At 41.8% G+C, this 15,332-nt stretch overlaps 1 protein-coding gene across 1 annotated transcript; it reads right to left on the bottom strand.

Moving 5' to 3' along the window:
* Positions 1 to 2,730: 2,730 nt before the first annotated feature.
* CCNL1 (cyclin L1) lies at positions 2,731 to 15,068 on the bottom strand. Its single transcript, XM_010180384.1, has 10 exons — positions 15,000 to 15,068; positions 14,656 to 14,765; positions 8,295 to 8,415; positions 7,837 to 7,901; positions 6,480 to 6,579; positions 6,241 to 6,345; positions 5,822 to 5,963; positions 4,054 to 4,165; positions 3,784 to 3,882; positions 2,731 to 3,119 (listed from the first exon to the last, which is right to left on the bottom strand). Exons 1-10 carry the CDS (start codon positions 15,066 to 15,068, stop codon positions 2,771 to 2,773), a joined length of 1,272 nt encoding a protein of 423 aa, XP_010178686.1. The 3' UTR covers positions 2,731 to 2,770.
* Between the last annotated feature and the right edge of the window lie 264 nt (positions 15,069 to 15,332).

Raw genomic sequence — 15,332 nt, 5'->3', positions numbered from 1 at the left:
ATTGGAATACAAGGACGTATTTTTTCAGGTCAGTGAGAATGGAAACCTGTTACCATTACAGAAGTGGTTTTTCCGAAGTGGTGGGTAATGGCCAGCACCTGAGCCCCACCGCAGCCAGGGGAGCACAGGGTGGACACAGCGCATTGGGTCCCTGCCCCAAAGAGCCTGCAAGCAATGAGCCTGTGCTTCAGAGGGCGAGAAGAACAAGGAGGGGGGTGAACAACGTGGGGCTGGTGTAAAAATATGGATTTCAAAAACATTTTCCCTGGTTATGGTTCCTGCCAGGAAATTTTCCTGGAAAAGGGACCCTTCTTGCTGCTTCTTAACAGCAGCACTCAAGGCATGCTCTGCTGCACCCGCTGCCACTGACCTGGGGGGTTTGGAGGTGGCTACAGCCACTTGTTGGCCCAATTTCCATCAAGAATATTTTCAGGTGGTTCACAATTTTTCTCCTTCCCGAGCCCATCCAAAGCTTTGGGTCCACATCCATCCTTCTGACGTCTGTAACAAAGCTGAAAGCTAAGCACAGCCACAACAGTTTGAGTTACAGGAGTACTCCCTATTTCCCAGCAACCTCCCTGCCTGCTGTGATGGCCACAGGATTCAGCCAGATCTGTGCAAGGCACTCAAAATACCTCATTTCTCAAATACGTTTATAAATCCTGCTCGTTTCTCAAACACTTCTGTCTGCTTCTTCCACCACTCAGTGTGGCTACAGCGAAGGCAGAGGCACCCCTGCCTTGGGCATGGTCAGATGTCAGCACCAGGTCAGCCAAGCCACCACATCCTCCAGAGATCAGTTACAGCTGATAAGAGGTTTCCTAAGTGACTCGGGCACATTGAAGAAATTAAAAATAAGCATGAAAGAAGAATACTTCTCACCTGCTGAGTTCTGTCAGCGTAGTCTCAGGTGACTCCTGGAAGACAATATGGATGCTTAAAGGTCAAACAATGCTCTCAAATGATTAACTTTTTTGTATTTAGTGTTTAATGAACACATCTTTATGTGTCCTTATATGACACCTCAAAGTCTTGGGAGAGACATACGAGCTCTTGTTGTAAAAATAATACAGCACCTCCCTAAAAACAGGCTTTGGCTGACAATTCCCGCTAGAGATGGCTGCTGCACTGGACCAAGCACTGGCGTGTGGCTCAGCAGATACCAACCTGCTCCTGGGATGCCACCAGGTCCTCAGCTGGTCACAGCACCTCCTGGCACATCACCCAGCTCCTCAGCTGCTACCCAGGGTGCTCCCCCTGCTCTCCAGGGACCATCACCACCTCTGAGGGGACTCTCAGATCACATCTGTTCTGTACAGAACTGACTTGGCCTACTTGGGCTTCCAGAAGGACCCACTGCTTTTGTTTCTGTAACCAAACCCATTTATTTTATGGCCTATCAATGGCAAGGACATGGCATGGTTGAGGCCACCACCCACACAGCTGGCTGAAGACACCTGTGTTTCCTCACAAGGAGGATCAAACACCCAACTTGTTGCTGGCTGACAGCAAGCTGACTGCACAAGCCAGCTGCCACAGATGGTGTGGGTGTGCAGCATCACCAGAGGCTCCGGCCTTGTGTGGAAGCCGACTGCGCTCTCAGCTCTGGAGCAAGGGGCTCTGGAGGCACAGAAGGGCAATAGGTGATGATCAGAGGCTGAGCCCTCACCGTGGTTTGCTTCAATGCACAATGGAACTTGGGCCAGTTGTGCTCCTGCAAACCTGGGCTTCTGTCACTTCCCTGGACTATCTAAACTTTCATCTGGGAAAAAAACCACCTTAATTTCCATAGCAACAAATAATTTTTCCTGAAAGCAACAAGCACATGAAATGCAGTTACTACAGATTAAAAAACATCAACCACCACACAGGTCACCAAGAAGCAGAGGAAGACACTTACCTTTTCCCTCTTTTCAGAGCAACACACATTTTGTTTCTAGAGAACAGATGCTGATCAGGACGGCAGGATGCCGGGTACCAGCTTATGAAAACACACCAGTTCCAGCGAAGCCTTTGCTCAACCACATCTTTTCTTTTCATTTTTGAGGTCTTCAGCTGAATTGTGAGCAGCACCTCAGGAGAGCAAAGATCTCATCACGCTGCATTAGCAGCCTTCACATCCCAAGGGACCCCAGGTTCAAATCCGCAGCTTGAAAGGACAAGGCACCTGAGCAGCACCTGAAAGAATCAAATTCCCCCGCCCCCATTTCATCTCCCCTTTACCTGCACCTCCACCCACAGCCTTCCACGCAACAGAAGCGCATCAATATCCCAAACACGCCATTAATCCGCAACGGTCAAAGTGATGGTCTTTAAGAAAATTAAGTTTAGTTTCAATACATATGAACTTCAACAGGAAGTAAATAAAACAAACCTTTGTATTTTATTTCTTGTAAAAATCTTTTAACACATGCAGACTAAAACCAGTGTAAGAAAGTATCCACCATAGTTTAAACAAATAACTATACTTAAATATAAGTGTCTGGAATTGACTTGTATAAAAATAAGGTACATTTTGCCTTTTTACAGAAATCCATTCTCCAGTTCTCATATCAATAAACAATACACAGCTCTAATACATATAACTTAACCTGACCATTGTTTTCCATCAGCTCGATACTGCTACGGTATTGATGTGCAAAAGTTGGTAACAGCTCCTTTCTCAAAAGAAAAAATTCCTATGTTTTAAAAAATTAGGCATCAAGTTTTAAATTAATCAGTTTATCGAACTATATACAGGTTCAACTAGAACATGGCACGGGGGCAAACCCTAGCGGCGGTGCCTGCTATGTCCTGAGCGGCTGCTGCCATGGTGTTTGCCCTTGTGAGACCTCTCGAAGGAGCGGGACCTCTCACGCCTGTCCCTGTGGTGTCCTCGCTCATGCCGGTGCTTCTTGGCAGCATCCGAGTGCTCCCTGGATTTGCTCTGCGAACGGGAACGGGATCTTTTCCTCTTGTGGCCGTGCCTGTTCACGCTCTTCAGCTCCTCCCGGCCGTGCTTGGCCTTCAGGTGTGGTGAGCCATGGTTGTGGTGTCGGCGAGGGCTGCCGCTGTGGCTGCGAGAGCGGCTCCTTGACCGTGAGCTGTACGTTCCGGACAGGCTGCGTCTGTTATTGTAGCTCACAGAAAAGTGTGACAAGTTAAAACATGGCTTCCGTGCGGAAGAAAAGTGAGAAAATAAATCAATGCTTAGGGGTATCCAAGTTACTGGAAAAAGTCAGAGACTAGTTCTCACACAGGGATTACTGATTAATAGTGGTCATCCCAGAACATGTTTTTGAGTTGAGTTCCTTTGAAAACAAACCACCCAAACCAAACCCAGAATGCAGTGCCTCCCATCACTGTTTGACTTTGTCGAGAATCTTCCCCTCAATGCCAGACTGCAAACTGGTTACTGCTTTTTTTTTTTCCTTCAATGATCTGACAGTCAGCAACACTTAGGGGAAGACTTCACTGATCAAGTTGGCAGTTTCCAACTTAGATGTCAGTCTGAGAATTCTTTAAAAAAATATTTATCTAATGCTAGCAGCTACCACTGCATCATTCCACACAGCTCCCCCTCTTCCCCAGACTACTGCAGAGCCCAGCAGCACGTCATGCAGCAGACAGGAGATGCGTCCTCCTGTGCATTTGGCAGAAAGCTACAAAGGAAGCTGCCTGTACAGCACCTACAAACTACTTGAAATATCCTAGAGCCAATTACGATGGAAAAAACCAATCCCCAAAAAACCTCCGCCCCTTCCCCACAACCTCCCACCAACCAATCACCAATCCAGTACTTACTGCCGTCTAGGAGTGTGGGATCGAGACCTCGACTTTGATCTTGATCTAGATCGACTCACACTTCTGCTGCTTCGACTCCTCTTGCTTTCTTTTCTCATGCTTCAGGGGGGAAAAAAATAGGGTCACACTTCTGAGGTATTTGTTACCTCCATGAAATAGCTCAAAAGTAGCTCACTGTACTTCAGTTGAAGAAATCGTTTTTACCAAAGTTAGGGTTAGGGTTCGTTTTTACCAAAGTCTTCTCTTCATCAAGAAGAGATTTTTACCTACCCATTGTAAGGGCTCTTTAAAGCTTGCTGCCTGTCTTCTGGCTCTTTTTTAACAGTTTTGGTATTCAGTGATACTGGACTCTTCTCTTCAGTTTTCACTTCTCTCGGGGAACCTAAAAATTAAATTTCAATTCAAAATGAGGTATTTTATTCAAAGACTTTTGTAATCAACATACTGCACCCTTTATACACCTTTACCAGTATTTGCACAGAAAGTCAATATGAACTCAGTAGCTTCTATTTCACTGCATCTTTCCATTTATAGCTCACTCCTAGAACAGAGCAGTGGAGTGATGCACAGCAGCTTTAAGCCAAGTGCCAGCAGGAGCGCAGAGAAGAACACCGTGACCTTCATGCCAAGCAGCCAGGCTCATCTGAGATTTCATTCCCCAGGGCCCAAGTGCTACAGAATAAAAGCTGCCCTTATGGCCCACAAATTGATAAATTGTTACCTTGACAAATAACTTCCAATACTATAGAAAGAATTAACTGAACAGCAAAATCATCAAATGCATTTTTATATTAGTGGTACAAATATAATGAATAACAAAAAAATTTGCCTACAAGTCAATCTAACTAAAGTCTGATATACCTACTATATTTATGTATCTACTGATATAGCCCAGAGATGGATTCACCTTTTTAGGGCAGGGCTGCTGTGCAAGGATGTGCAAGAAGGATGCATTTCTACCTGGCCTGCCAACAGTAAGGCAGAGGTGCTGCTTTATGACCACACCTTCCTCACTCAACAGAGTTCAGTTTTAATGTAAAAACATAGAAAGAACTCTGTCAAAAGCTTTCCCCATTTGTCAGCTCCTAAGAAGTCTCCAAAGCCCCACTGCAGGTCCTGCTTTCACTCAAACACCTCTAAACCTAGGCTCCTGCTTCACTGAAATAACAAAAAGCTTTCACGGTTTAGTGAAATTGGCACTTGCCAGCTCAAAGACCTCTGGAAACCCAGACGTGATGTTCTTAAGGAAAAATTACTGCTATAAATACTGCTTTCTTAAGCTCCTGAAAAGGCCATATAAGAAACAAGGGCCCGTGCCTTCTACTTTACCTAGCACAGCTGAAGCAGTGCTCATGATAACCTTTAAGTTTTGTTGGTAGTTTACAGATGAAGAGCAGAATTAAGAGGTAAATGCACCAAGACAAAGCTGTCTGTTCTTTGTACCATTAGAGCTCAGATTTATTGGGCGGTTCAAGATCTGCATTACAACCATTCATTCACTTCAATGCCAAGACAGCTCTTGACCTTCCCTTCTCCATTTCCTGACCACAAGCTGTATTCCTTCACTGCACTTCAACAGCTGACAAGTACATTAAAAAAAGGCAGAGAAAGCTGAGATCCCTGGTATTTCAGAGAAACCTGCTGCAACAGGAACCATGAAGGCTACTGCTGCAACACCCCTCCAACACATTAAATCCAGAGCCGCTCTTCACAGCACAGTATTGTACAGCAAACTCCTGGGTCTAGATGTTTTCATTACATAATTATCTTACTGGTGCATATTAATATATCACTCCTATCTGTGGGGGTATGGAGTAAAGCATCCCATTTCCCTCTAATCTGCTGTTTCAAGGTAGTGAAGCTGCTTTCAAAATTTGTGTTTTAAAAAGGAAAGATTTGTCTTGCTGCTTAGTTCTGTAAGAAAGCCTCAACTGTCAAACAGCTCAAGAAGCAAACCTACTTTAACACCTTGGGACACAGATTTAGTAGATTTATCAAATAGTATTTATGCAAGTTTCTGTTCAGAAGAGCAACTTACATGGTTTGGATGCAGGAGAAAAGCCACCCAGTGTTGAGAGGGCTGGAGTTCCATCCGGATTTAAGCCTTTTGCCTTCAGTTTAGCTTCCTGTAGTGCCATTTTCCTCTTTTCTACTTCCTTATCCAGGAATTCATAGTTGGGCTGTTAAAGTGACACAGTGGTAAGCTGAACTAATGCAATTCATATTTTGATCTAATTTCTGAAAAATACTCAGTTATCTTTTAAACATCTGTCCAGTTACGTGACTAACCTCCCTAATTTGTTCTCACACTCCTCACCTTAGAGGAGCAGCCAAGCCATGGAGCCTTTCCAATGAGCAGACTTGTATGCAGGCATTCCCAAACACACTTACACAACCATGAGACAGCTCAAAGCTGACCTGAACGCTCAAAAGGAAAACCAAGCATCTCCAAATTACCTTCTTTCTAGTATAGATCTTAAGAGTTGTTAAGCAGATCTCCTGAATCTCCTCTTCTGTGGTGCCAAAGAGCGAGAACCAGTGAGGACGGGTAGGCAGTGGAATCTGAAAATAAAAACAACCAAAAGCTTAACACCACAGATTACAGACCAGGCTTTTGTTTTAAATACTTTCATTAATTTTCTTGAAACCAAATTACTAGTAATAAAAGGCAACGCTAAAGACAGAGGAATGCTCACCTGCAGAGCTCTAGCAGCAAGATAAATGCAAGCACACGCTATCGTCTCTGGCTGAAAGCGAACAAACACGTTTGTTCGAAGGCTGTCATTCATGTAATTCCTAAAACAACAAAAAATTATGAAAGGTTGACTCTCCAGTTTACATCTTTTAATTTAGAGGATAACAATACTGGAGACTCAATTGACTTTATTATTTTTTCTGTTAGTATATTAAACACTTGCTTTCTTTCGAATTATTGTATTTGATATTTACATTTGTTACTTCTGTAACAAACCTTGCACGGTTGCCATTGTTTTGAAACCCCAAGAGTGCGTAAAGGCTACTTCCCAGGTAGGCATGTTAAGTTTATACTGTGAAGTGTCCATTGAGTTAATCCAACAAGTACTTTTAAATACTGTCCAGCTTGAAACACCAATGTTCTTGTGTTTAACAATCAATATGCTTAAAATTCAAATGCAAGCATGAAAGCATGGTATATGTTTAACCTACCATTTCCAGAGGCTAGATGCAACCTATAAAGTTAACAAAACATTGCATTTAAATCCTGTGTGTGCAGAAGCATCCAATTTGCTCACAAAGTGTTGGAAAAAGACCTGCAAGTTAGTAACGGGTCTCCCACTTCCCTAAGCTACTGCTCTCTACGTGCCAAGAAAGACATTTAAACAGCAGAGACCTCCATCGATTTCTAAGTTACTGAGCTACAGGAAAGAAACAAACAGCAGTAAATATAATAGAAAACCATACCCAATATGGTTTCTAAGTGAACATGCCGCATGCACTGTCATTTTATTTTTTTTTAAACTCAAGTTTAGCCAAATGCTAAAATCAAGTGAATAAATGTTGGCAGAAAGTCTACCCCACATGTCCTTTAAATACACTACAGTACACAGTAGCTAGGCAATAAATACATTTTCAAAACATTTTTAAGTTACTTCTAAAAGCACATATACAAATCCTTTGACACCCAGACAGAACTAGGAGATGCTGCCCGATGGATATGGACCACTTCAGTGAATCTCGGATGAGAGCTTGCACTGGGTTGGCTGGAGAGAAGGGCAGCCAAACCGGCCATCCCCAGGTCATGGGCTGAGGTGCAGAGGGTAGAGCTCTATGACTTACCATCATGGACTACCCTTTAATTAAAGAGTAGAAAAAAGAACAAAGTTAAATTGAGTTCTCCTTTACCATGCTGGAATCAAGCCATGAAAATAGTAAGCAGAAACAAGCACTCAAATACTTTCAAAGCATGTATTTGTGTAATAACTTACATCTCACTGCTTTGCATACGGATTGCCAGGCTTGTTATTTCTGCTACTATTTTCCTGGCTAGGAAAAGAATGGAAAACAACAACTTACCAGGCTGTCTGTACCAGCGTTTGATTACGTTCACATTCTAAGACTTGCAAATACATAACAATGATCTGAGGAATAAAGGGAAAAGACTCAGTTTTAGCATACAAAGCAACAGTAAGGAAGTAACTATAAATAATCAAACAGTATTCCAAAACAATGGTCTCTCCTTTTTTCGAAGCATACACTGCAAGCTCACATCATCCAATCATCTGCAGACAACTCTTTACTACTTTCCTACCATTTTCAAAACCAGTCGCTTTTAACATTTCCCCAAGGAAGCAATTTTTACCAAAATCAATATGACTATTTGCCCAAGCACTTTGGCAAATGCATTCCTCGTAACTACTAAGGAATAAAGAGAAGAAATCAGGTCATTTTTACACCTGTGTTTCTTGTACCACAGTTCACAATGATGCCATCAAAGTAGAATATTTACAGTTTTATTATTTTTCATAACTCACCTTATGTGGATGCTTGACATGAACACAAAATCCCAACTCCTTCAGCACCCTCCTTTCTGCTTTGATTACTTGATTTTTGGTGTTTATGTAGTTCTGATCAAGTATCAGGGCGCTTGGAGTCCTATAGTTTGCAAGAAATAAAATCAAAAGTATTTTGCATATCCAAAAAGAACGGCAACTCTGTTTTCCCTTCCAACCAACTAATGGCAACAGAAACCGGTTTTTAACTCCTGCAAGCAAGTTTAAGCATTAATCTTGTGCTGTCCAAGTTTCCCTAAACTAGTTTAGGTCCTGGTTTTGTCTAGCTACAGATTAGATGGCTAAGATGAAAAAAAAAAATAAAAATAAAATGTTTTGCTACTGTGTATGCAAACTAAGCTGGTCCAGCTGTTGGATGAGAGTCAACTTTACAATGAAGATCTCTACCTTTACACTTCATGATAGAGGTGAGGAAAGGCGTGTGATACAACCACCTTCGGTAGTAGGACTTCAAACAAAAGCAAGCTAAACCAGGGTTTTTTTTAACTGATACTGAAGTAGCAAGCTTGAGTTTTATAAGCTGGTTTCCTATGCACTGGAAGACAAAATTATTCAAAATCTTCAGAGAGCAAAACAGTCCTGGTACTGTGATACACAGAAAGCCTCCTAGAGCAAAGAATTTAACGTCTGAAACAGTGACAGATCTGCCTGTGATCCTGAACCCTGCAACTGCTGAGCAGTGGATATATGTCACTTCTGCTACGTGCTTTTGCAAAACAGCAGCTCATTGCACAAAGAAAGATTCCTAAGTCTAGTACTATCACATCCTAATTCCTTCCATATCCAACACGTGAACTCTCCAAAGCATTTTTTAAACTAAAATAACTTGCCATATGCTTTATGCACAGGCATCACGCTCCATTTTGTAATTTGTTTGTGCTTAGACTTGACCTTTCAACATTTCACATCATGTATTTTAATCCACTTCCTCTTAATGAGACTGGCTTTTTCCCTGTTTGTAATATGCCTCGTATATTCCATGTGTTTTCCAATGCAGAAGAATGGCTTTTTTTAACTAGTTACACTCTAATAAACCACAGTCTGTTTACATGATAAACCTAGCAGACCCCAAGAACCAGTGACAAATTTATTTTACATTACCTTCAAAAGAAAAAAAAGTAACGCAAAGTGGCTTCAAAGTACAGCTTCTGTTTTATCAGACAAAATTTTCACAACTAACTTGTCTTTTAGGATTTCATGCAACTTCCACAAGTGGATCACTTCCCTGATAGGTCACAGAGCAGAAAAGACACTGAAAAACCTAGGTAGAAAGGGTCAGTTTAATTACACAGCTACCTGAAGGGCTTCCCAACTTCAATCCTCTACAATTTATGCTAAGACTTGTCCAGTCACCAGGAAGGATGCTAATTACCACTAGGCAAAGGATACAAACAGCCATCCACTTCTCTAAGAAAAGCATCGTGCTTTTCCCCTCATCTTCCCAAGGGGCTGAAAAGCAGCTCCCGGGAGGTCTGAAATGAACTGCAGTTCTTAGTGTCAGGAAGCACCCACAATTCAAGTGCGAGCCTTAAAGCTTCTGGTTCCTAAAAAAATGCCATGTTAAATAAAAGTAACTACTTAAAGAATTTCTCTCACTCAGCAGGGCGAGTCTATAATAAAGTCTGTGATTTCAGCTAGTCAGTCAGCCAGAATATGTTGTTTAGTTGGTTGGTTTTGGGTTTAGGGTTTGTTTTTTTTTCCGTAAGTTAACTGAAAAACTTCTAAAGCTTTTTTAAGGTAACTACTTCAGTGGAGAGCTGTAACTTTATCCAAACACTCCAGCACTACAAAGGCTGTCTGAACACAAAACTCTGGAGCGTGAGACTTGGAGAGCCAAGCTGAAATTCTTCAAATTGGTGAAACTGATTGACTTTAAATTTATTTCAGCTACTTCTACTGTGTTTTCTAATAACATTTCCTCCAATGCTGCTTTACACAATCTTATCTAGAGATCAGTGGCATTAACAGGATCTGCAAGACATCATTCAGAGCAAGTTTAGGTGTCCAGGCTCAGCTTATCTCGTTAGGAGAACACATCATCAGAGGTGAACTGGTTGGGGCAGCTATGACTTCCAGTCTAAAAAACAGAAAAATCAACAGCAGGACAACATGACTGCATGGGATCACCCAACAATCTGCCAGGATTACTACCTTCCACGTGTCTTTGCTTTCTCAGAAAACTATCCAAGAAAGTCAGTATTATGAAAACATAGTAAGGTAGCTTGAAGTGCAACAGGAAAGACTGTGAGCTGTGCTGCATTTTAAGTTTTCACTGCCCTTCTACAGGGCCATAAGATCAGCACAAAGAGTTCATACTTGGGTTGCACATGTTCAACAGCAGAGTGATTGACAGGAAACTTAAATCCACGACACTCGGAAATGTGCTTTACTCTGTTGTTCCACGTTACTTCGGTCACAAGACAAAAATTCTAGAGATCTACAGATCTAAGGAAGCCATTGAAAACATCAGTTTATGCAGACAGTATTTCCAGAAAGAAAAATGCAGTCTTTTATCCACTTACAGAAAAATAAAAATGAGCACAAGACTTCACTGCATCTTATTACTGGCAAAAGTCAGGTTCACCGTTGTACTAAGATTTATCAATTTTGTACTCTGTCATAAACCCTGAAGCGTTGGTATGCATAACTATTTAGAAGTTGGAAACTTCCTTTTTTCCCTTTGGAAAACTTAACTTTCCTACTAAGAAAAAACAGGAACTCTGCTACTGCAGTTGCTGCATGTAGTCCTCAGTCCAAGAAGTAATCGTTTTAGGTCCACATAACACACACTAGAGAAAAATAATGTATAAGCTTACATATAAAACATAAGCTTAAAGCCCTACATAGCCAAGCAGTATTACAAATTCTTATTTTGGATCTGTTCTTACAGCTCAGCACTAGAGCCCCAGGCAAGACTTTAGACTTAAGAACAGAGAGCACACAGTGCCCATTCTAAGTAACTTAATCCAACACTTAAGTCGCAAAACTTCATTTGGATTTAGAGATTGCATAACAACCCAGAAGATTATTACACACTGTAACATGTTTAGAACAATAAAAAAATTACAAATATCCTTTTTTAAAATCCCTCTGACAAACAAAACCTAGATTCTTGACACAGCTACAGCTTCATTTGATGCAGTATTAAAATCTGATGTCTTTGGAATGTTTAATGCTTTGGAGGAAGAGTGCCCTGCGTGTAGCTTCGTTCACATTGCAAGGAGTACTTCTGACAAGTACAGCATAACATCCCCATCTCATTACAAAGACCAGATCTCTCTTATGCCAGTCAATACAAGAGAAGAATGCGAGTTCTGTATTTGTCTCCCACACTGTAAATACAAGCACTGCAGATTTACAGAAGTTTGAAGGACGCTAAGCAGTGTGTATCATTAATGCAGGCCACTTCCAACACGACTGCATGAACCTGTTTGCTGCAGCAGTGAGGAACCTGAGCATCTCAAACCCACATTTGTGCAATTACATAAGGACAGGAGTCACATTAAGACTTTCTGCAGCTTTCAGGCACATTTAAGATAAATAAAATCAACTTCAAGCTACATTCTACATGTTAAACAACAATTGCACTTTGCTCAAACACAGATTTTTGGCACACAATTTTTTAAAAAGCAGTATTTTCATAATACGAGCTTTTCTCCATGCACACAAACATTTTTACATGCATTACTACATGACATATGCTCGTGAAAGATCCAAAAGAAAAATATGCTTGTCCAAAACACACTTTAACTTTTTCTTACTTCTCAGTATTAGAAATCCCCCCTAGCAGTAACTCGGTTGACTACAGGTCTTACAAAAGAAAATTCCAATTCAATTCCCAGTTCTGCAAACAGGTACATATGAGGGACTACTTACACAGCGATTTATATAAACAGCTTTACAAATTCAAGACTCCCGTACCCTTGTGAAGGCATGTTTTACTACGAATTCAAGCTGCAATTATACAGAACCAGAAGTGGAACTAAGAACCCAAAACTGTTAAAGAAAGCAAGCAAGCCAACCCACTCAAACTACTCAAACTTCATATGCAGGTTAAGAGCTTCAGATAACAGAAATACTCGACTAGAGGCAAAAAGAAAGTACAGCCTAAACGATTGTTTCAGTTCTGGGTTGTGTGTGAGAAACTAACTACGGCCTAAGTGTTAGCTTCAGATAAAAAATAAAAAAAAAGGTTAAGCTAATATACTAAAAACCTGGACAGCAAAGAAAAAAGCTTATAACAAGATACAGGAGTTCTTCCAAATGGTTCACCAGCGGCCAACCTGATAGTCCCCCGGTTCCAGTGACCTATTCTCAGAGCACTGGCTTGTCCTTGGGGATTTTCGATACTTCATTCACTGTTGCCATGACGACAGCTTCATCTTTATGTACCACTCCACATCACCCAGGCTTTGGTAAATGTAGCTGGTCGCTGTATAGTCGGTTGCAAGGGAAAAAAGAGTTGAAGTTAATAACATATACAGATTATGTAACTGTAATCTTGTAAAAGTACAGAAAAAGTTTACATCCCGCTTGTTTAAAAAAGATAGAAAAGGTAAGCCTGAATGTCAGACTTCAGCATTTTTAAAGTTAGTTTCATGCAGATTCACTGAGAATCTCAGAGCAGCAACATCCATTTCTGCAGAAAATAACGGGTAGGAGTGCGTGATTTCCTTTGACATGATGCATTTTAGACAGCATGTAACATGCAACAGTGACATTCTGACTTGGAACAGGCTAGCTGGAAAGATTTAAGTTCACAGGTTAAGTTCAGTTCCTCTGATTCTTTGCACTGCACAAAGAAACAGCTATTTTATATTCTCATTGCAAAGAAAAGCATTGCATATGGTTAATGAACCTTCACTGTCTGAATCGAGGTCAAAACATTAAGAATCACTGAACCAGCTTCAGTAATTCCAACAAACAAGACTTCCTCATCATAACTGTGGTAATATACAATACCACCAAATTCACATGCTGCATAAATTCACCAAACTCTCTGTGGGCAATCAGCGATGACAGCTTTAAAAAAACAAACCATACCAAACCAAACCAAGCTAACTTCTGAAGTGTAACACCAAATCATTCTTTCACCTAGAATTAACTAGGAAAACACCAGCACAAGGCCATAAAGTGGAAGTTTTAGATGCACTGGAAGCCTAACCAAGACAAGCACACCAAGAAACAGCTGTTTTTCCTAGAGATTTCTACTCCACTTCTCTGAAAAGGTTACACAACACTTGAGTTTAAACTCCTGCTGTAACCTCGTGTAACAGAGCAGAGAAATCAAAGAGTGACTTCAAGAATCTAGGTGAAAACAAAATCCTTTTATAACTATGGGTTACCTTACACTTTAAGCAACTGGCCACTAAAACCAAAGCCACTTCATCACAGCTGACATCTGCAGTCTCACAGACTATAAATACTGCTACACGTCAGATCTAAAGACATTTTGCTTTTAACAGCAACTTAGAAAACTCCTTCCCTTCAACCATTCCTCCTTCCTTCCACTCAAGTCAATTTCTTCTACACACAAACATTGCTTTACACACGACAAAGTGGTATTAGGCACTCACAACTGAGAGCAGCGCTACAACTCAGGCAGACAATTGTCCAGACCTGCACACAGCTCAGGTGAGTTTACACTCCAACCTCACTGACACAAGCACACAGTACCATGAGAAACAAAGTGTCTCACAATTAAAGACGCCTTCAGCTTCTTCCAAGACTCAATTACACATTCCTTGTTGAAGCGGTGTCATTAAAGCTGCAGACACTGTAGGCCAAACCATACCTTTTTTTCAGTTATTTTCTAATTTTTTTTTCTTAAAGGCAACACTATCATCACTAAGAACAGTTCAGCCTTCACTTGTTAACTGATGCTCTATAGGCACTGTAACCACATTTGGCCAGGTATATACTAACGAGAGAAAGCCATTAAGACTACTGAACATGGTTAAAAGCCTAGAAAATCTACAGCAACCCACTAATTAGCTACATATACCTAAGACTACCTTCCTAAGAACTACAAGACATCAAAACTCAATCAGCAACAGACCTAAAACTACAACCATGAACCTAAAACTAGAACCAATACTCATGACTTATACCTATGTAAATAGTGAAAACGGGTCTACCAAGTTATCAAAAGTTAACAGTAGAAGAAGTCAGCATTGAACTGCACTGCCTACAAAGCAGCCAATGAGCGCTCCCTTCTCAATTTTAGGTCGTTGAACTTAGCCTGGAAGAATACTGTGAATTGAAAACTGCAGTGTACATTAGTGACAACAGATGTTTATGCTCATAACGAAGCTAATCTTACCTTTTAGCTCTTAACTGACGCAGATGATGAAACACATTGATCACGTCCCTTATACGACGAGGCGCCTCTTCAATTTTGGATGCGAGGTTGATGCAGGCCATAGCAACAATCTGAAAGAAATCCCCGTTTCCATGAGAAAGCTATTTCTTTTAAACTCTAGAATTACACAACTTAAAAAAAAACAAACAACAAACCCCGTGGCCTAAAGGCTCGAAGAGAGCAGCCTGTGTGGCGTGTGGCTGGCCACAGGCACCGGTCACCCAGGACGGGCCCTGGCGCACTCCTCCTCCCCTCTCATCGTCGTTCCCCCTCCCCGCTTCCCTGCCAGGCCGTGCCGCGCTCACCTCGAAGCTGTGCTTGACGAAGGACTTCGAGTAGAAGAATCTGTGAAACAGCACCTGCCCCGTCGCCATCGCCACCTATGAACGCAGAAGGGTGGCTGGCCACAGGCACCGGTCACCCAGGACGGGCCCTGGCGCACTCCTCCTCCCCTCTCATCGTCGTTCCCCCTCCCCGCTTCCCTGCCAGGCCGTGCCGCGCTCACCTCGAAGCTGTGCTTGACGAAGGACTTCGAGTAGAAGAATCTGTGAAACAGCACCTGCCCCGTCGCCATCGCCACCTATGAACGCAGAAGGGAGAAGGATGAAGGAGCGGCCGGTAGTCGCCGGGCCCAGCCG

Source organism: Mesitornis unicolor, unplaced genomic scaffold (assembly GCF_000695765.1).
Source record: "Mesitornis unicolor isolate BGI_N332 unplaced genomic scaffold, ASM69576v1 scaffold5953, whole genome shotgun sequence".
Classification (NCBI taxonomy): domain Eukaryota; kingdom Metazoa; phylum Chordata; class Aves; order Mesitornithiformes; family Mesitornithidae; genus Mesitornis; species Mesitornis unicolor.
The sequence above is the reverse complement of the archived record's forward strand: the minus strand, read 5'-3'. Positions and strand labels throughout refer to the sequence as shown.

Bases quoted from the DNA above. Each gene is read 5' to 3' on its own strand.
- CCNL1 (XM_010180384.1), bottom strand. From the start codon at position 15,068: ATGGCGACGGGGCAGGTGCTGTTTCACAGATTCTTCTACTCGAAGTCC. The intron at 6,580-7,836 runs GTAAGTTGTTGT...TTGTTGTTTTAG, and splicing joins ACGCTGGTACAGACAGCCTG to GAATTACATGAATGACAGCC. The intron at 6,346-6,479 runs GTGAGCATTCCT...TTTTATTTTCAG, and splicing joins TTGCTGCTAGAGCTCTGCAG to ATTCCACTGCCTACCCGTCC.